The sequence below is a fragment of the Rhipicephalus microplus genome, chromosome 4 (genome assembly GCF_043290135.1).
Source record: "Rhipicephalus microplus isolate Deutch F79 chromosome 4, USDA_Rmic, whole genome shotgun sequence".
NCBI classification, from domain to species: Eukaryota; Metazoa; Arthropoda; class Arachnida; order Ixodida; family Ixodidae; genus Rhipicephalus; species Rhipicephalus microplus.
In genome coordinates this window covers 201,751,531-201,771,769 of record NC_134703.1, presented here as the reverse complement: position 1 = coordinate 201,771,769, position 20,239 = coordinate 201,751,531, and the positions used below count along the sequence as shown (strand labels likewise).

Sequence of the window (20,239 nt, the reverse complement as noted above, 5' to 3'; positions counted from 1 at the left end):
TATTCATTGCTCGCTGCGTAAGTTGATCCCCCAGGAGACGAATCACAATTCTTGTATACTGAATTATACAAGGAGAGCAGGGAGGTATGTCTTGAAATTATTCTACAGAAAACGAAAGTAATGAATAACAATCTCCATAAAGAACCATGCTCCGAGGTGGGCAGCACTGCACTTGAAGTTGTAAAGAGTATGTCTACTTTAGACAGGTAGTAACCGTGAAGCTGAATCACGAGGTTAAAGTTACTGCAAAAATAATAATTGAGTGGAGCGCATCAGGCAAGTATTCTCATATCATAAGGTGTAGATTGCCACTATCTCTCGAAAAATAGTTATAAAACACCTGCATATACCGGTACTTACCTATGGAGCAGAAACGTGAAGGACGGAGATCAAAAGGTGTTTAATGCGAAACTTTATGCGAGTTAAAACACAAACAAACGTCGGTAAGTTGTAGTCAGCGCATAAAATTCTTGCGCCAGGCCCAGCGGAACCGCGCCAACTGTGCGAGTGGCAGGGCGAGGATTGCAAACCCGTATATGATCACCACGGCGTAGCCCCAGCGGTGCAGTGCACGCATGGGTGTCCACAGCACAGCATAGTCGAAAGTGGCCTCCGCGCCAACCGGCTTGTTGAAGAGGGCAACACCATAGCCCGTGTGGTAGGCAACGCGGCTGGAACATGATGGCACTACGAGCTCGAGAAAGTCCTCTCGTGAAACCAGATACCGCTCCAGCTGGCCGTGCTCGGCATTCACCATGCTCACGAAGTCAGTCGGATTGCTCCTGCGCCAAGACCAACACGCATCAGTGACACTTCGTTAACATCGATGTTGTCTAGTGCGCTTGAAATATCTCGATGGTTTAGCTTTGCTCAATTGATTTTTTCTTGTACACAGATTTATTCCTCGAATAAGCATGTAAAAGTTTTAAAAGATATGTGGCTATTGGTTCAATGGTATTGATAAAACTTAAGGAAAACGTAACACTTGTAGGCGACGGGACGGCGTCAGATGTAGACACGACGTCGTCGCTGATTTATTGAAGAGGACGAGAAACGAGACGTACAAGAAGCGAGCTGCCAAAGAATAGCAGCGGCCGCGGCGTCCAGCCAGCTTTAGAAGCGTACGAACATTTTAGGCTCCTCGCGCCACGAGCCACCAGCGCTCGTCATCTTTTTCTCTAGCTGGCTGGGCGCCACTAGCACTACGCCACAAGGACTCCCTGCCTAGTGTGTTACGCGATGAAAAAAAAGTAAAATGGGTAGAAAAAACATATAAACGCCATGTACAAGTGCGGCAGCTTCTGTAAGTGTCCATAGGAAAGTCCGAATGTCGTCAGGGTGGAAGGCGTACGGAGGAGTCTGACAGTTGCGGAGGGTGGCACTGGGAACCCCGCAGCGGGCGAGGATGGCGACGCACGCACGCTGTTGGAAGGTGCGGGCGAAACCGATAACGTGGAAATTGGTACGCAGTCGAGTAATTTCACAGTGCAGCACGTCAAAGCCTAAAAATACAGCGGGTGCCATGGTTACGGTGGTTAAATTGGCACAGTACAGTCAGGCCTGGAGCTTTTGATGGGCATAGTTGTGGCTGATGGACGAAACCTCGCCGCGCTGGGAATGCGACGCAGGTGCCACGTCGACGGGGCCGCTGACGACAGAGGCGGTGAAACGTCACCATCTGCGGCTGCTGCGTCGTCTGTCATGTAGACGAGCGACGACTTGCTCGTCTTGCGCCGGACATCATTTGGTGCATTCGCATGGGCAGGGCAGGAGCGCCAATCATGTGCGCCCTGAGATCCGGTGGTTGTATGGTGTCGCAGTTGTCAGGAGCTATCGGTGACGTTCAAACAGTGGAGCACGTTTTGAGTGCTGTGTTCAAGTCATTCTTTCTGGGTGCCAGCTGCTTGTGGGGGCGGATGTTGGGGACCACAGGAGGTGCACTGGATACTGCAGACGTCTTGTCAACCTTCAAGGAATCCGAAACATGGCCGTGGAGCGCAGAAGACATGGGCTCTGCCATGGAGTTTGATGACGTGCCCGTGCTCTTCGGGATAGTCATGTGGATGTTCACCAGAGTGGTTGGAACAAGAGGGTGTGGTCTGTTAGGCTGTTGAAGAAGCTGCCACGTGGTCGTTGTAGCAGCACCCAGGAAGTTCAGTGGTAGCATGTCACGGGCAGAGACTTCAGCTGCGGCAGGCGTCGAGGTAGGTGGTAGTGGCTCTTCAAAAAGGTGTGAGGAAATCTTTGCAGGCACGTCTTTTAAAACTCTAGCTGCCATCCGAGACATTGGAGAAGTCGTATTTGGGCCGGAAGTTCACGAAGGTCTGAGCGAAAGACACCACTGTGCCGGGGAAACTGATGGCGTGCAGCGTCACAGTGGGGTCCGGATCTATAGTGTGAATGGTGTCGTGTGCCTCCACAGGTGCCGGGACAGGCATTGAGTCTCTGGTAGATCAGCTGGCCCAGCTGAGGTCGTTAAATCACCCGGGACAGATAGTGCAGCTGACCAGGTCTCTGCAGCGAATCTGAGGGTGCACGGGGCAGTGGCCAGTGTCGAATCCGCGACAGCGAGAAGTGACAATGCTTTTGTAGGGAGAACCGGCAAATCGGAGGCAGGATCCGTCAACTCCAGGGTCATGTGTTTCTCGAACGTTGGGTCTATTGGCACTGAAGGTTGTTTTTCATTACTTTTGTGACCAGTTGTCACCGAACGAGCGCTAAAAATGGGCGCGCCGCCAAATTCTTGCGATACCGCGCGGGAGAGACGCCGGGAGGTCAAAAAAAAAGAAAACAAACATCCAAGGCTCCCTGGGCGCGCGCTCTCCCCTCGGAAGCGTGGCTTCGCCGACAAACCTCCTCACCCCACATCGGCGGCCAAGCAAGCCCGCGAAATTTCTAGAACGAAAGAGGCGTGGTCACGCCGGGTTGAGTCATCCATCGCGGAGGGCATTCCAACCGTCTCGCCCCCTCCCCAGCCTTCGCTGCGTATCGCGCCGACGAAATGACGAGAACTTTCCGGAATGTCGCGCGGAAGGTATTTAACCGAGCAGCGGAGACGAGAAAGCAGAAGCAGCGAGGTTTCCTGGAAGAGGAACTTCGGAGGAGAAGACGGAAGTTAGCGCCAGAGCGCGTAGGGTATACCGCCGTGTAGTCGGCGAAGGTTTTGTCCGTAGAGACAAAGCGGGAGAAGACGACGATTTCCACCTGAGGGGTGACTACTCGAGCTACAGGCAAGAGTGTGTGTTTACCGCTATCGAGCGAAGACGCGTGGCGACAGCTGTGTGTGTGAAGCCGACGTGTTCGGGCGAAGAAGTTTGAAGCTTGGAGAGTGGCCAATTGAAGACGCGAGGTTTCCTGGAAGAGAAACTTCGAGGGCGTGGAACGACAACAACGCTGGACTTTGAGTGATTCTCGGAAGAGTATCATCCAGACTTTTGTTCCAAGAACTTTGGACTGGATAGGTTTTCTATCTCTTTAGTCTTTAAGTGTCTTGGTGGTTCAATGCATGCGACTGCATTGTAGTGCGTATCGTTGTCTGTGTCCGTTGTTTTGAGTGTGGCTGATTGTACTGTGTAGTACGTTGTTTGATTGGTGACGTATTGTATGTAACTATTGTGGAGTGTGCATTCTTGTGTATTGTTTTCGATCTGCCATTTTTGAGAATATAATATTTGTTTTGTTTATCAACTCTCGGCTCTGACTTGTTCTTTGGGCCACAGCCGGCGTCCGCTGGCGCGCCAAAAATGACCACTTCTAAATTGTCCACGCTTTCGTGGTGCGGTTCGGGGGGCCAATACTTCGGCCCTTGGAATTAGCCCGGCGATCGCCTCCCTAATTAATGGGACTGTGTGACAATTAATCTGGCGTCCGCGACAGGACCTTTTGGTGCACAGTGTGTCCAAAGTAGTGAGAAAGAGCCTCGAGTTGTTGATAGTGCTATCGGAACGATTTTGTGTGTTGCTCAGTGTTCTCGTTAACGAGTGCAGGAGAGTGTTCCGATAGATTGATTTAGGCAGATACTTTTTGCACGCGGCAAGACTTTATTTGCGAGACACAATGGATCTCAAAAAATTAGTCGCTCTTGGTGAGAAGATGGGTCTTCCTGGCGCCGAACTACGGAAGTGGGTAACCCAGAAAAAGAAAGAGGCGGTGGAGAGAGATAGGTTGGCAGCTGAGAGAGCCAAGGAAGAAAAAGCAGCGGAGTTGGAGCGAGAGAGGTTGGCAGCGGAGTTGGAGCGAGAGAGGTTGGCAGCTGAGAGAGCGAAAGAAGAAAGAGAGCAGCAATTGAAGTTGGAGCTGGAGAGAGAAAAGATGGCAGCCGAAAGGGCGAGAGAAGAAAGAGAGGCAAAGGAGCGACAGCTGAAGGAAGAAAGAGAGCAATAATTGAAGTGGGAGCTGGAGAGAGAAAAACTGGCAGCTGAGAGGGCGAAAGAAGAAAGAGAAGCGGATATGGCTGAAAGGGAACGGCAGCGGCAGCACGAGATGGAACTCGAGCGGCTCCGTTTGCAACAGCGAAGTGAAACTCCCGTCCAAGCTAGAGTTGAAAGCAGCGAACGGGAAGATCATGGCTTCCGCTTGAACCCGAGCAAGCTGCTCGTAGCGTTTGATGAAAGGAAGGACGACCTTGACGCGTACCTTCACCGATTTGAGATGATTGCAAGGAGCCAGAATTGGCCGGAACATCAATGGGCAACTGCTTTGAGCACTTGCTTGAGTGGTGAAGCGCTCAGTGTGTACGGTAGGCTGACGCCGACCGATGCAGCCAACTATGCAAAGGTGAAAACTGCTTTGCTGAAGCGATTTAGATTTACTGTGGAAGGTTTCCGGGACAGATTTCGGACAGGAAGGTCAGCTGATGGTGAGACGGCTACACAGTACGCCGCCCGACTTAGCCATTATTTCGACAGATGGATTGAACTTTCAGGGACAGCACAAGAGTACGATGAGCTTAGAGAGCTCCTAATTAGAGAACAGTTTCTTACTAGTTGCCACACAAGCCTGTCGCTGTACTTGAAAGAGAGGAAGGCTGAGTCACTTGAAGGAATGCTTGAATTGGCTGATCAATTCTTGGAAGCGCAAGGCGGAACTAATTTGGTCAAGGTCAAGAAAGAGTGTCCCGAAGACTCGAAACATTTGGCACCCGAACCAAAGAAGCGTGCATCGGAGAGTGTTCCGAGATGTTTCCTGTGTAACCGAGTGGGTCATCGCGCGAGCCACTGTCATACTAACTTTACGAGCCCTACGGTATTAAAATGTTTCAAGTGTGGTCAGACTGGGCACAAAGCAGACGCATGTCGAAACGGAGCGAGTCAAACTCACCAGGTGTCCTGTGTGCTAGCAGCACCGAAATCCGGCAATAATGCCGTCACCGATGGATTCGTAGAGTTGAAGAATGGGGAGAAAATTCCTATTGTGGGTGCTGTAATGTCAAAACAGCCAACCAGTGTTACGAAGGGAATGCCCACGCTGCCTGGAAAAGTTGCAGTCAAGAAGATTACGGTTCTAAGAGACACCAGTAGCTCCACGGTTATCGTGCGGAGAAATTTGGTACGGGAAAGTGAGTTGACAGGCAGAACGAAACCGGTTTGCTTAATTGACCGTACAGTTCGGATGCTTCCCGAAGCAGAAATTGAGGTTGAAACCCCGTACTTCCGCGGGAAGGTTACCGCTTTATGCATGACGACCCCCCTGTACGACCTTGTCATCGGAAACATCGACGGGGCGCGAGGGCCGAACGAACCAGAACGTTTGGGGGAAGACCCGAAAACGGAGCCTCCGCCGACACAGGGACCGCGAGATACAGCGGAGAAAAATCCCATGAAGGATTTCACTCGAGCCCAAGGTGAAGCCGCGGCGCAAGAGACAGCGAATGAGAAGATGATCGTGTTGAATGAGTTCACGGGCCGGGCAGCTGGACTTACGTCAGCACGACCTCAACCGACCGGCAGTGTAAAGGTGACGGAGTCGGCCAGCCGGGCCAAATGTAGAGACATGAACAAGCTGGTAAATAAACAGACAGGACCCGTCGAACGTCATGACCCGTTAGCAGGGTCGGAAGTGACAACGATGGCTGACACGCTGCCTCAGATACCGTCGTTGGAAAAGGCTCGCCGAAAAAGAACAAGGAAAAACAAGAAGAGATCGAGCGAGCACCGCAAGAAAGGACGCAAGCGCAGCTCGAAATACACAGTATAGGTGCTGAGGTAGAATCGGATCGTGTTTGGCAGAGCTGAGTGCCATATGATGTTTTAATGTTCTTGTTGTCCTGTGTCGCAACTGTATGTTGAGTGAGTCAAAATGTTTGTTTCGGTGATGTGGTGTATAGTAATGATGTGAGTATAGTAATTGTTGTAATGAGAGAACTTTATACATTTGTAATGTTTGGAATGTGTGATGAAGTGTTGTAGTCATGTACCTGTGGCTATATTTCATGTGTCGTGGAATTGAATTACAATGTACAGTTGTATTGAGGATCTATTCCGAATGTGAAGTGTCATGAGCGACGGCTTGTGTTACAGTCTTTCAGAGTGTGTGGTGGTCCGTGCTCGTTTGTGTGGTTTTGAATATTATGAGATAATATTCTGAAAGTGGGGGGCAGTGTCACAGAACGAGCGCTAAAAATGGGCGCGCCACCGAATTCTTGCGATAACGCGCGGGAGAGACGCCGGGAGGTCAAAAGAAAAAAAAAAGAAAACAAACATCCAAGGCTCCCCGGGCGCGCGCTCTCCTCTCGGAAGCGTGGCTTCGCCGACGAACCTCCTCACCCCACATCGGCGGCCGAGCAAGCCCGCGAAATTTCTAGAACAAAGGAGGCGTGGTCACGCCGGGTTGAGTCATCCATCGCGGAGGGCATTCCAACCGTCTCGCCCCCTCCCCAGCCTTCGCTGCGTATCGCGCCGACGAAATGACGAGAACTTTCCGGAATGTCGCGCGGAAGGTATTTAACCGAGCAGCGGAGACGAGCAAGCAGGAGAAGCAGCGAGGTTTCCTGGAAGAGGAACTTCGGAGGAGAAGACGGAAGTTAGCGCCAGAGCGCGTAGGGCATACCGCCGTGTAGTCGGCGAAGGTTTTGTCCGTAGAGACAAAGCGGGAGAAGACGACGATTTACACCTGAGGGGTGACGACTCGAACTACAGGCAAGAGTGTGTGTTTACCGCTATCGAGCGAAGACGCGTGGCGACAGCTGCGTGTGTGAAGCCGACGTGTTCGGGCGAAGAAGTTTGAAGCTTGGAGAGTGGCCAATTGAAGACGCGAGGTTTCCTGGAAGAGAAAATTCGAGGGCGCGGAACGACAACAACGCTGGACTTTGAGTGAGTGATTCTCGGAAGAGTATCATCCAGACTTTTGTTCCAAGAACTTTGGACTGGATAGGTTTTCTATCTCTAGTCTTTAAGTGTCTTGGTGGTTCAATGCATGCGACTGCATTGTAGTGCGTATCGTTGTCTGTGTCCGTTGTTTTGAGTGTGGCTGATTGTACTGTGTAGTACGTTGTTTGATTGGTGACGTATTGTATGTAACTATTGTGGAGTGTGCATTCTTGTGTATTGTTTTCGATCTGCCATTTTTGAGAATATAATATTTGTTTTGTTTACAACTCTCGGCTCTGACTTGTTCTTTGGGCCACAGCCGGCGTCCGCTGGCGCGGCAAAAATGACCACTTCTAAATTGTCCACGCTTTCGTGGTGCGGTTCGGGGGGCCAATACTTCGGCCCTTGGAATTAGCCCGGCGATCACCTCCCTAATTAACGGGACTGTGTGACACCAGTTGCCGCTAAAGAAACGCACTGGACTGGCTGTGGTGCGGGAAATGTCCTTGAAGGTAATGAGCCAGTTGCCGTTGTGTCGCTTGTGGAAGGAGAAGCACGTTTGAGGGCGTAAAGCTTGGGCACGGCATCTCGCAAGTCATTCGTACGGGTGAGGACTCCTGGAGAGGTATGTGAGGCGCCGTTTGATGTAATGTGGAAGATGCCATTCCAATACTTCGTACATGAACTCTTGAATGCAGATGTCTTGACACTCCAAGGCTGCCGCAAGCTCCTAAACCATCACTTTAGGTGACTGGTCCGAAATCATGAATGTGGCAGGTTTAATTGGGGCTGCCAGTATTGCGCTGGTGGAACATGGCCGCGGAGGTCAGTGGCAATTGTGCAGGGTCGGTCACTTGTCCGTGTGTCCGTGGTCACCAATTTGAAGCGACAAGATGGCGTCCGACGTAGACGTGCCGCCGGCATAGGTTAAACGAGCAGACGAGACGTACAGTGTGCGAGGTGTCGAAGTAGAGTAGCTAAGATGACGTCCAGCCAGCCAGAAGGAAACAAACATTCTTGGCTCCGCGCTCGACACGTTTTTTTTTTCTAGCCGGCTGGCAGCCACTGGCGCTACGCTACACACTTATTCCGAGCCGTGAGCCGAAAACCAGCCTTTATCTGAAAAAGAGGCCGGCCCTTTACATGAAAAGCCGCTATAAGGCTCGTGCGCTTCAGCTTCAAACTCAGTGCGACATGATGCGCGTGCCCCCTTCAGAGCATTGTCATTTTAAATGCGTAGCAACTCTTAGCGAACTTCAGCAACTTTGAGCGTATCTATCTATCTATCTATCTATCTATCTATCTATCTATCTATCTATCTATCTATCTATCTATCTATCTATCTATCTATCTATCTATCTAGCCACCTACGACGTTCAGCTCTCCTGGCTGTTTGGATAAAGGTATCGATACCACACTTGGTATGGCATAACATGACTGTATTACGAGCATATTTCACTAGTCATAACAAGAAAATCATTATATGTATTTCATGAAGTTATGATTTAAATCTTATGGTCTTGCTGGTGTTGCGGTGGTTGTGTTCGCATGACATGTTGCAAAACTGATACGGTATGACATGACTGCATGGTGAACACAAGCGACAAACCCAAACTTGATGATCATGAGATGCGTGTCATGTAAGAACATGACTACATACCACGCTCATGATGCGCTGGCGGCCGTTTCGATAGTTTCTAATTTACCAAACTTGGTATTACGCGACGCGGACGGACGACGTAGGGAAATGACATATACAAATATATGATAAACACGTCATGCGTGGCATGTAACAACATGCCTACATGCCACTCTCCTGATATCGCTCACGGCCGTTTCACTAGCTTTTGATATGCCAAATTTGGTATTACGTGACGTCAATGGATGACGAAGTTTGTGACCGGTGAACATGACAATCCTGAGACGCGTGTCGTAAGAGAACATGGCTACATGCCACAGTGAAGGCACCAATACATTACGACTTCACGTAGTGCGCACGCTCACCAGCGATCATATGGTCGCGTCACGCCGGTGTTGCCACGCCAGGCACCGCTCCTGCCATGTACTCGCAGGCGGGCGCTGGGTTGCTTTAACGCATGCGCGCTCCAGCGCGTCCAGTGTCCCTCGGTCATGAAAACAAGGAGATGCAGTGTAAGGTCTGGCGGTGCAGGCCATGGAAGCGAGTCTTCTCGGTCTCAAAAGGGCGCGCTTCCCAAAAAGCCGATTCTCGGTAGACGATAATCTCGGCGTAAGCGCGCCCCTTCTGGCAAGAATAACGCGGTCAGTCGTGGCTTCTAGCAACCCGCTAAATGGTCCCCGGACTGCAGAACGCCGGTGGGTGACGTGAGGACAGTGCATAGCCACCCATCCGTCAGGTTTGGAGTCCGCGTGGCGGCTGTCGTGCTGGACAGCGTAGTCATCCCGCGGTAATGGAGGGGGCCCGCCGCCGAACGGCGCCACCATTGTGTGCGTTCGCACAGTTCGCAGAACTTTGTGTGCAGGCCGGTCCGTTCGTCTTTCTCTTTCCGACCGAGCAGTCGAGTGCGGGAAGAAGGAAGGGAGAGGAGGGGACGGCAACAAGTGTGTTGTCTGTCCAATAAACGGACTAAATTGCTTTGGTTGGCCGTGAGGAGAATCGGGAGGGGCAACCGAGGTATTAAAACCTGGATTCCGAGTCCTCGCGGCTGTTCTGGTCGCAGAAAAGAGTGCTCTGCACTATCGGCTCTGCCGAGGCAACATGCGACGGTTCCGACGGTTAAGTCTTGTAAATATGTACATAAGTTTGTGTATATAAAGTCGAGTTGTTGTAACGTTTGAAATGTGCTGGCCTCCATCCCCGAACAAGCAGCAGCAGCCACGACAAAACAAGACGGACACCGAGAAGCAACCAACCTTCCACTCCCTTCTGTAGCAACAGCCGCTACGCAGCTGGGAGAGCTCTGCTCAAGGGAACAGAGGGAGTGGGTAGAAGGTTGAGTTTTACTGGCGCAGTCCGACAGGATTGAGACGATGACGACAAGGAGCGCTCTGCGCAACAAGGAGATTGTCGTGTTGCGGAGAACAGGCAAGACCAAAAGCCAAGACATCGGCTGTTCCAACGAAGAGCCAAGCCACCGAGCTGAGGAGGCGGCAGTGTGGCAGCCCTCGACCCGAGGAAGCCAGGGGTCCAGCTACGGTCATCCCAATTCATCAGTCCGGCGACAACCCCGGCGACGTCGAGCAACCAGCGAGCAGAAACTTCAAAAGTGGTGAGTCCTCTGGTGTTCTTACATCTCAGGGGTGCCGCTGCCTTTATTTTTGAGTTTTAAGGCGTCCTATGGACACGAGGTTTGTCCACTTGAACCCGGACAGGCAAGCGCAGGTTATGAGACGTGAGTCGGGGGACGAGAGCGACGTGGGAAACCCGGGAGAGGGTAGTGCGCGGGAGAGCCAGAAAGAAGAAAGATGACCGTTTCGGAAACCTCACGCCGGAGCGTAGACTGCAGGAATTGCGGTTGGAGATGGAGAGGCTGTCGCAGATGATGGTCGGAAGCTCTCGGTGGAGTGGACCCGAGTTGGACAGGCGGGATCCGTGTAGCGAACTGAGACGCTATTCAAAAGTCCTCACAGGGGTGTTACCCAAATTTCCAGCCGAGGCTGAAGCACCGGTGTGGTTTGAGTCCGTGGAAAGTGCCCTAGAAGCGTACGAGGTACCGGGGGAGTTTTGGGGACGTTTAGTTTTCCCGTTAGTAGCGGAGAGAGTCCCGTTTTTGTCCACGCGGATAAGCCCGAAAGAGCACAAAGATTACCAGGTAATCAAGCAAACGGTGCTGGACGAGCTCAGACTTTCAGCCGGGGAATATCTAAAAAGATTTTTGGGGACAGGCAAGCGTGCGAACGAAGGGTGGAGACCTTTTTCGACACGTTTAGAGAGCTACCTCCACTTTTACCTTGAGGCAAGACGGGTGTCGACATTCGAGGGCCTGGTCAAGCTTTTGGTGGCCGACCAATTAAAGAAAAATTTGTCGGAGGAGGCCTTGCGATATGTGACACTCCAAGAAGGTAGAGCATGGATGAGCGCCCCAGAGATATCCGCGTTGCTGCGAACGTTTGAAGAAGCACAGGGGACGAACAGCGCCGCGAGGCGGGCGAAGCAAAGCGTGGCGGAGTCGAAAAGCGCGAGCTGGGCTAGATCCGACGAAGAGACAATGAAGGGCCGCGGGGCTGGGAAAAACCGTATCGTGGAGGGGAAACCAAAGCCCAGGGCCTGCTACAGTTGCGGCACCAGAAATGGAATTGCCCGCAGCGTCAGAAACAGCCGACGGAAGTGCTTCCCAACAGTAAAGCAGACAGCTTGGCGGCGCGTGTTTCGATTGAAGGTCCCCCAACCGCACACAGTGATTTAATCCCAGTATCGCTCGACTGCAAAGACAAACATATAAGAGCAGTGCTGGACACAGGTGCGGAAATTACAGTAGTCCGTGAGAGCGTGGTCCCGCCAGAGTTGGTGGAACCGCATGGGATGGTCAACCTGACTTCGGCGTTCGGGGAGAAAGTACAGGCAGAGCTCGCAGTTATTCCACTGACTATGTCGCGCGAGCGTGGAGTTTTTTCCGACGTTAGGGAACCAGTCCCGGTGTTGTGCGCGTTAATGGACCGTCTAACGGCACGAACAGATGGCCTACTTTCCGAAGAAGCATGGAAACTACTACACGAGGAGAGCACCCTCGAAGGGGTAGTGAAGGGTACCTCAGAAGTGGGCGGCGCTCGGCCAGAGTTAGAAGTGGGCGGCGCTCGGCCAGAGTTCGAAAGCGAGCCTCAGCACGCCGAGGCCGTAGGGCGTCAGGACGAGGTGTACACTCGTGTAAAATTGGTAGAGCGACACGCGACCGAGGAGGTGTTGATCAGCGAGATAGCTGTAGCTAGCCGCGATGAAGGGGATCAGCGGGATTACGGCGTGTTGCCTAACGAAGCCCCGAGCGTCGGCTTGAAGGAGAGGTCCGCGTCAGATGAGTTTCGCGAGAAACAACGGGGAGACCCGACTTTACAGGAAGCGTGGAGAGGAGCGGCGACAGGAAACGACAATATGCTAGTAATCGATGGGTTATTTTATCATAAGGATAAGGTGTTGTGGCAATCGGTAACGCGGCTGGTACTGCCGGAATGCCGCAGAGGAGAAGTTTTGCAACTGGCGCACGAGTCAAGCTGGGCCGGGCATTTCGGTTGCCGTAAAACGTGCTCTAGGATCAAGTACAGTTTTTATTGGCCAGGCGTAGGAGACGACGTACGACAGCACTGCAACAGTTGTCATGGTTGCCAGGCGAGGGCAGACTGGTGTCGCGGGGACAGCGTCCCGATCGAACCCCTTACGAGACCAAGATATCCGTTTCAGCAGGTTAACGTGGGCGTTATTGGACCGCTGGAGCCAGTATCAGGCCGGGGCCATAAGTACTGTTTACGCGTCATCGACTTATGCACGCGCTGGCCCGAGGTGGTGTGTTTGCGTTCATTAAGCGATAGGGCAACCTGCGATGCACTACTGGCAGTATTTAGTAGAACAGGCATACCCGAGGTTATAGCGTTCGACTGCGGCACTAACTTGACAGCGGCACTGACAAGAGAGTTTTTGACGAAACTTGGTTGCTCCCCTCGATTTTCCACGCCGGGGCACCGTGAGAGCAATGGGGCGGTCGAGCGATGGAACAGGACCTTTAAGAGCATGCTATATCACATAATAGAGAAGGAGGGTAGAAATTGGGATCAATTTGTGCCTTTCTTGCTGTGGGGGTACAGGGAAGTCCCACACGATACGACCACAGTAGCGCCTTTTGAGATGCTGTATGGGAGGCAACCAACGGGTCCGTTAAGTGTACTTAAGAGGGCTTGGACGGGGGAAACTGCAGTGCCAGGAGAGTTGGGGCCGTCGCCAGCGGCGTACATGGAAGAATTACGAGGGCGGCTGAGGCGCGCGGCACAGGTTGCGGAAATGGTCAGCTCGAAATCGCAAAACACCTACGTTGCGCAATTCAACAAAGGGCGAAGGCAAAAAAGTTTAACGTCGGTGATTTGGTTCTGGTGTTTGATGATCAACGACCAGGGAAAATGTTTCCGAAATGGGAAGGGCCAGGCAGTGCCACCGAGAGATACCGCGAGCATTCATACTTCGTGCAGATGCCAGTAGGTAACCGGAAACTGGTGCACGCGAATAAGCTGCGCTCATATCAGTCCAGGGTTATGTCAGTAGGAGTAATGTTCGAGGAGAACGGTGATTTCGGCGAAGTAGAGTGCGCCCCACAGCCAGGGGCAATGCGTAGTGAAGAAGTTTTTCCGTCGCGCGATATGGTAGCCCATTTAGAACGGGAACGCGGGGTGATCTGCAAAGTGTTCAAGAGGCATGTGGAGCAGTTTCACGGGGGGGCCGACGGTAGCGGCAGTAAGGCCACACGAGATAAGGTTGCAAGACGGGTTCGTCCGCAGAAGCCCGCATCCGTACAGGGTACCCAAAAGCTTACAGGCCGAGGTGGGGAGGCAGATAGACGAGCTGCTCGAATTCGGGTTGATCTTTCCGTGCGAGAGCCCGCATGCCCATCCGCTGGTGTGCGTTCCGAAGAAAGACGGCAGCATGCGACTCTGTGTCGATTTTCGGGCATTAAACGCGGGGACGGTGGCGGACGCATACCCAATGGCCCTTCAGCAAGAACTCATAATGAGCGTAGGGAAAGCGAAGTATATAACGCTGCTCGACCTGCGAAGAGGTTGTTGGCAGGTACCACTCGAGTCTTCTTCGCGCCTGCTCACAGCGTTTGCGTGTCATCGCGGACAGTTTGCCTGGACGGTAATGCCCTTTGGGCTTAAAAACGCTGCTCAGACATTTCATTGCAATGAACGAACTGCTAAGACCACACAGTGGATACTGCTGTGCATACCTGTATGATATAGCCGTTTTTAGCGAAACGCTCGAAGAGCACGCGAAACACCTGGGGCAGGTGTTTGAGACCCTAAAGCGGGTTAACCTGAACGTCAAGAGGAAGTGCCAGATAGCTCGTCCATCGATCCGGTATTTGTGACATGTGGTATGCTCGGGACGGCATGCACCTGACCCTGAGAAGCTTGCAGTGATCAAAGGTTTAAAGGCGCCGGAGACTAAAAGAGAACTACGCAGTGTACTGGGCCTGTGTGGCTACTACCGAAGCTATATGAAAGATTACGCAGAGGTAGTGAGGCCCCTGACAGAGCTAACGGGGAAGCGAATCCCGAACCGAATTCCGCGGTTTGCGGAAGCTGAAAGGGCGTTTCAGCGGGTTAAGATCACACTGTGTGAAGCAGCAGCATTATCGACCCCAGATCCCGAGAGGCCGCATTGGCTGTTTACAGACGCGTCCGCGGTCGCGGCTGGAGTCTGCCTGTCGCAACGTGCGGACGATGGTGCCGAGATGCCGATCGCATTTGCGAGCCACAAGGTCTCTCCAACTCAAACGCGCTGGTCGACTATTGAGCGAGAGGCCTTTGCAGTCATCTGGGGTCTGAAAAGGTTTGATTTCTGGCTCTTCGGCGCACAGGTTACCGTGGTGTCAGACCACAACCCACTAGCTTTTCTCACCCAGGGCACTCTTCCTGGGGCTAAGCTTACCCGTTGGGCCTTGGCGCTCCAGCGGTATCATGTAGTGGTGCAGCACAGGAAAGGCGTCGAGCATGGTACAGCAGGTGCGCTTTCGAGGGTGCCTAATGAGTGCTGGGGAATCGGCAGCGGTGCTCCGGGGGTCGAGACACTAGAGGACTAGGCGCATGGTGGACACTCAAGAGTGACGTGCGCGAACCTGTGAACAATTGAACAGCACCGCGCGTTGAAAGGTCTATGTGCCTCAGTGAAGTGTATTGTTTCTCTTGTGCGTGTGTGTAGCATGCAGGAGTTATTAGTATTTGGTTGAATTTGAACAGCACCATGTGCGGAAGGGTGTCTGTGTGTTTCAGTGAAGTGTTTTTTTGGTGTATATGTACGACTGTAGGCATGTAGACTTGCCTGCTTCATAGATTGTACTTGTGTACACAGTGACCTCGTGTCGGTTTTTTTTCCTATTTTTTTGCTATGTGGTGGCGTCCGTTTGGTGGGGCCCCAAGGGTTAAGCAGAGAAAGTATTGCACGCGTTGCAGAAATGTCTCTGGCGTTCAAGAACTGGGAAGTGTGGCCACAGAATCGGGGACGTGCGGCACCATACCTTTAGGTTGTTATTCGCGTAGCTGCATTTGAGCGCTTGCGCGAATCTTGGAAAAGGCGTGTAAGGTCTGGCGGTGCAGGCCATGGAAGCGAGTCTTCTCGGTCTCAAAAGGGCGCGCTTCCCAAAAAGCCGATTCTCAGGAGACGATAATCTCGGCGTAAGCGCGCCCCTTCTGGCAAGAATAACGCGGTCAGTCGTGGCTTCTAGCAACCCGCTAAATGGTCCCCGGACTGCGGAATGCCGGCGGGTGACGTGAGGACAGTGCATAGCCACCCATCCGTCAGGTTTAGAGTCCGCGTGACGGCTGTCATGCTGGACAGCGTAGTCATCCCGCGGTAATGGAGGGGGCCCGCAGCCGAACGGCGCCACCATTGTGTGCGTTCGCACAGTTCGCGGAACGTTGTGTGCAGGCCGGTCCGTTCGTCTCTCTCTTTCCGACAGAGCAGTCGAGTGCGGGAAGAACAGAGGGAGAGGAGAGGACGGCAACAAGTGTGTTGTCTGTCCAATAAACGGACTAAATTGCTTTGGTTGGCCGTGAGGAGAATCGGGAGGGGCAACCGAGGTATTAAAACCTGGCTTCCGAGTCCTCGCGGCTGTTCTGGTCGCAGCAAAGAGTGCTCTGCACTATCGGCTCTGCCGAGGCAACATGCGACGGTTCCGACGGTCAAGTCTTGTAAATATGTACATAAGTTTGTGTATATAAAGCCGAGTTGTTGTAACGTTTGAAATGTGCTGGCCTCCATCCCCGAACAAGCAGCAGCAGCCACGACAAAACAAGACGGACACCGAGAAGAAACCAACCTTCCACTCCCTTCTGTAGCAACAGCCGCTACGCAGCTGGGAGAGCTCTGCTCAAGGGAACAGAGGGAGTGGGTAGAAGGTTGAGTTTTACTTGCAGTCTTTCCTGGGTAACGCATCAGCGTGAAATGCAGTATGTCGCATTTCGCGCCGGTTGCCATCGGGATTTGCCGACGGATGCTTGTCGCACTTGGACTATAAGAGCTCGAGTTATGCTAACGTAGCGCCACTGTGCCGAAAATTCGCGCACGTCAATGCTTTATTGGAGTATATTGGGCCTTTCATGATGGGCTCGCTGCCGTTTTGCTAGCGCCACATATACCGAGTTTGGTGTTACGTGACGTCAATGAATGATGAAAATATATGACTGCTGCAAACGTGATAATCCTGACACGCGTGTCATGTAAAAACATGACAACATACCACACTCAAAGCGTGCTCGCAGTCGTTTCGCTAGCTCGACATATACTAAATTCGGTATCACGTGACCTTAATAGATGACAAAGGTAAATGACACATCCAAACATGAAAATCATGACACGGAAGTCATGTACGGCATCAATTACCTCCACCTCGTAACGTTGTCTGATTTTAAAGTGACATATCAATATTTTTTCATGGGGCTGATGCCACTCCGACGCTGTTTTTTTTTCTGCGCATCCCACGTCTCTCTCCAAGACCACCCTTAATTGGTTAGACGCCGTAGGATTCTTTGTGCTCAAACTGGCAGCCACACCACTGCAGACACTGCATATGTCCTGTACAGAAAGTGGACAAAGAGTGCGTTGAGGAACTTTATTCGGATCAATAAGGCGGCGCCACCAGAAGCGCATGGGGGCAAAGCTAATATTTTTGTTGGTCGCTACCAGGCGCGCTATCACAGGAGAGAAGGTGGCTCCTCGCCAGCAGGACGTGAGCACGTCACAGCAATTTGGTACTTTTACAGCGAAAGACGTTCACAACGGCTGCGGGGTAGTTCTTCGCGTCCACTGGTGTCCGTAATCGCTATCAAATAGCTGAAAAAAGTAAATTAGGAAGAAAAGGCTATAGCAATGTCAGCCATCTTATTGACTTTTAACATATACTAATAATTAGCACCTCCAACATCGGTAAAGTTCGATGCCCTCAGCATCGAATCAAGATGAAGCAATGGCGCAAACCTGACGACAGATACAACCAATGGTGTCTGTTATTATTTGTTCCCTCCCCCCTTTCCACCTAGCGATCAGAACAGCTGCTGCATAAAAAAGCCCTGGCCTCCACCTCCCCGAAGAAGAATCTCCAGGAAACTTGAATGCGGTTTTTGCGCCAAGAGATTTACCGTTGCCGTGAGACATTTGTCTTCACCGACTTCTGCCATCGCCTTTACAGGAGCCCAGCCAGCGAACGGTCGAGAGTGAGGCCCGAGCGGACGGGACAGTAGGGCGCATGGAGGAGAGAGTGAGCTGCGAGAGACGGAGCGGAGAAGCACTGCGAACACTCTCTCCTACACTTTCTCACACCACATGCTCCAGTTGGTAGGGGCGAGGATGAGCACGCGTGCGTGCAGCTGTTGCTATTGAAGAGGGAGAGGCAACACCTGGCGGCGCCCTGACACCACCGCAACAACACCAGAAGCCTGACATAGCCCGACTAATGAATGCTTTCGCAGATAAAAACTCCTAGCGTATTCAGAGTGAATGATGATGAGTAAAGCGAAGCGTCCGTCCACCCGGTGCGTTCTCTAGTGTGATAGGAGTGGACGGACGGACAGGCAGACAGACGCACTGATTGACGTATGCACAGACAGACGCATGCACATATGGACGTACGTGCGTATGGACAGATGGATGCATGCACAGATGGACGGACGAACGAACAGACAGAAGGACTGACGCACGCATGGATGGACGAAAGCATATACCAGGACAGATGGATGGATGCACACACGCATGGATGGATGCATGCACGGTCGGGGGTATGCATGAATGGACGCAGGATGAAAGGACGACCGACCATCTGATGCTATAAGGAGCTTCATCTTTAACAGAGAGGTGCTGCTTGCCGCCTCGCATCGCCGTCATAGGCGTACGTGTATCGGCTTAGTTGGCAGTTCACGGCTGCAGCTTTTCGTGAGGAGCTTCCGCAACACCTCTTCGCTAAGATTGTTACTACGCGTCCGTCCCATTCGGCGTGTTTTCACTGGGAGAATTTTACCTTGAAGTGGCGACCTTAGCTCAAGCATCCACAACCAAATAATACTGCGTCATAACAGCCAACTATAGCAATATAGCTCGGTGACAAGCGTCTGGCTCGACTGGCTATCATTGTAGACGTGATGCAACAAACGTAGACTAAAGATAATGAGAATCACACAGAACAATTAGGCGACTGGCTATAACACCGCGTTCCATTTGCCCCGGTAAAAAATGCGGCCATGCTACTGAAAATACATCAAACTCTCGGCGCCGAAGCTTCTTTAAGTGTTGGTCGTGCGTCTCCTGTATGTAGTAGATGCCTCTCGTTTTGGTCCTTGGAACGTCCGCTGGATGGCGGTACTTGTATATGGTGAATATATTATGAAAAGATACGAGATGGCGGTGCTTGGAGTGTTCATTAAATGGACGGACGGACGGGTGGACAAACGGATGGACGGACAGACGAACGTGCACACAGACGGATGGACAGACAGAGAGATGAAGGACAGACGGACGGGCGGATGGATGGAAGGACAGGCAGATTACAGAAAGACGGACGGATGGATGGACGAACTGCCAGACAGACAGGCACACAGACAGACGGATGGATGGACAGACGGATGGATAGACGGACGGACAGACAGGTGGAAAAACGGATGGCCACAGCCAGCGCATGATACCGGTTTCCTGATAAAACCTTTCGAAACTTCGCCCCAGTCATCTTGATCTTTCACTGCGTGAATATGTTGTGGCTTTTTGCGTTTCCCTCCACTCTGTATACCACAGGGGACTGGCGAAACGCTGGACAAATACGGAGACAATAACGGACTATTATTTTTGCGCTCATAATCTTATGCACCATTTTGAGAAAAGCATGTTGATTCTTGACTAGTTAATTTTGTGATGATAGCTAGGCTAACGTTATCACAGCCAAACTTTTTTTCGGGGCAACCTAGGTGTCGTGAATAATACCCACGACTTTCTAAAAGCCAGGCCATTACCTCAACACGAGCGTTTGTCGTAATGCTTGTCACATGCTCGTTAAGAAATAAACTGCAACAATATTACAAAAAATGGCGCGCTTTCGGATTACCGCTAGTGGCCAGCTTGTGCCGAAACGCTATGCCGTTTTCCTGGATGGCAAGAAGTGTACCTTCTTTTTCTATTGGTTGCTTTTACGTCTAAGTTTCAGCTCACCCATCGTACATCTGTTCCTTAACCCACGAAACAATTAGAAGACACAAGGTTTAAACTGTGGTCCATACGGATGGGCAAGGGGTTTGTACCACCTTAGTTTCAGGAACTTCGTTTTGCAACTTGCCACTTAGAACCAAATGGTCCGTTAAATATTAGGGTCACCTAGAGCTTCAGTAACCCCCCAAGAAGCCCATGAATCAACTTAAGAATTATAGTGCGCACTTGACGTGCAGCTGGGCGTACGTATTTACCCGCGTACATTTACTTTCACGTGTTACTTCATGATCTCCCCTAATGTTAACACTAGTGTATTTCCTGAGAACCCCGCAATATTACAATGCATATAAACTAACTATGAATTGACAAGTGATGCTTATTAACTGCAATGAAATACTACTCTCCCTTATGTCTATCGTAGCCACCACTGCGGGAATGTCACGAGGGCTGTAGATGTTTTTTGTATCAGTCATTTTGAAGTTGCCGAGAATCACTTATTAGGACTTTTACACTCAGGAAGTGTTGCTCTGTTTAGCCGATTAAGCACATGTATCGCGAAGGACGGCAA

The 20,239-nt window shown here is 51.7% G+C and overlaps 1 protein-coding gene across 1 annotated transcript in view; it reads right to left on the bottom strand.

The window, feature by feature from the left end:
- Window positions 1–454: 454 nt before the first annotated feature.
- The window catches only part of LOC142814469 (uncharacterized), a 72,052-nt gene continuing 52,267 nt past the window's right edge, over window positions 455–20,239 (bottom strand). The window contains exon 2 of the mRNA XM_075893231.1: window positions 455–782. Within this exon, the coding sequence (XP_075749346.1) occupies window positions 455–782 (328 nt within the window). The remainder of the gene's footprint in view (window positions 783–20,239) is intronic.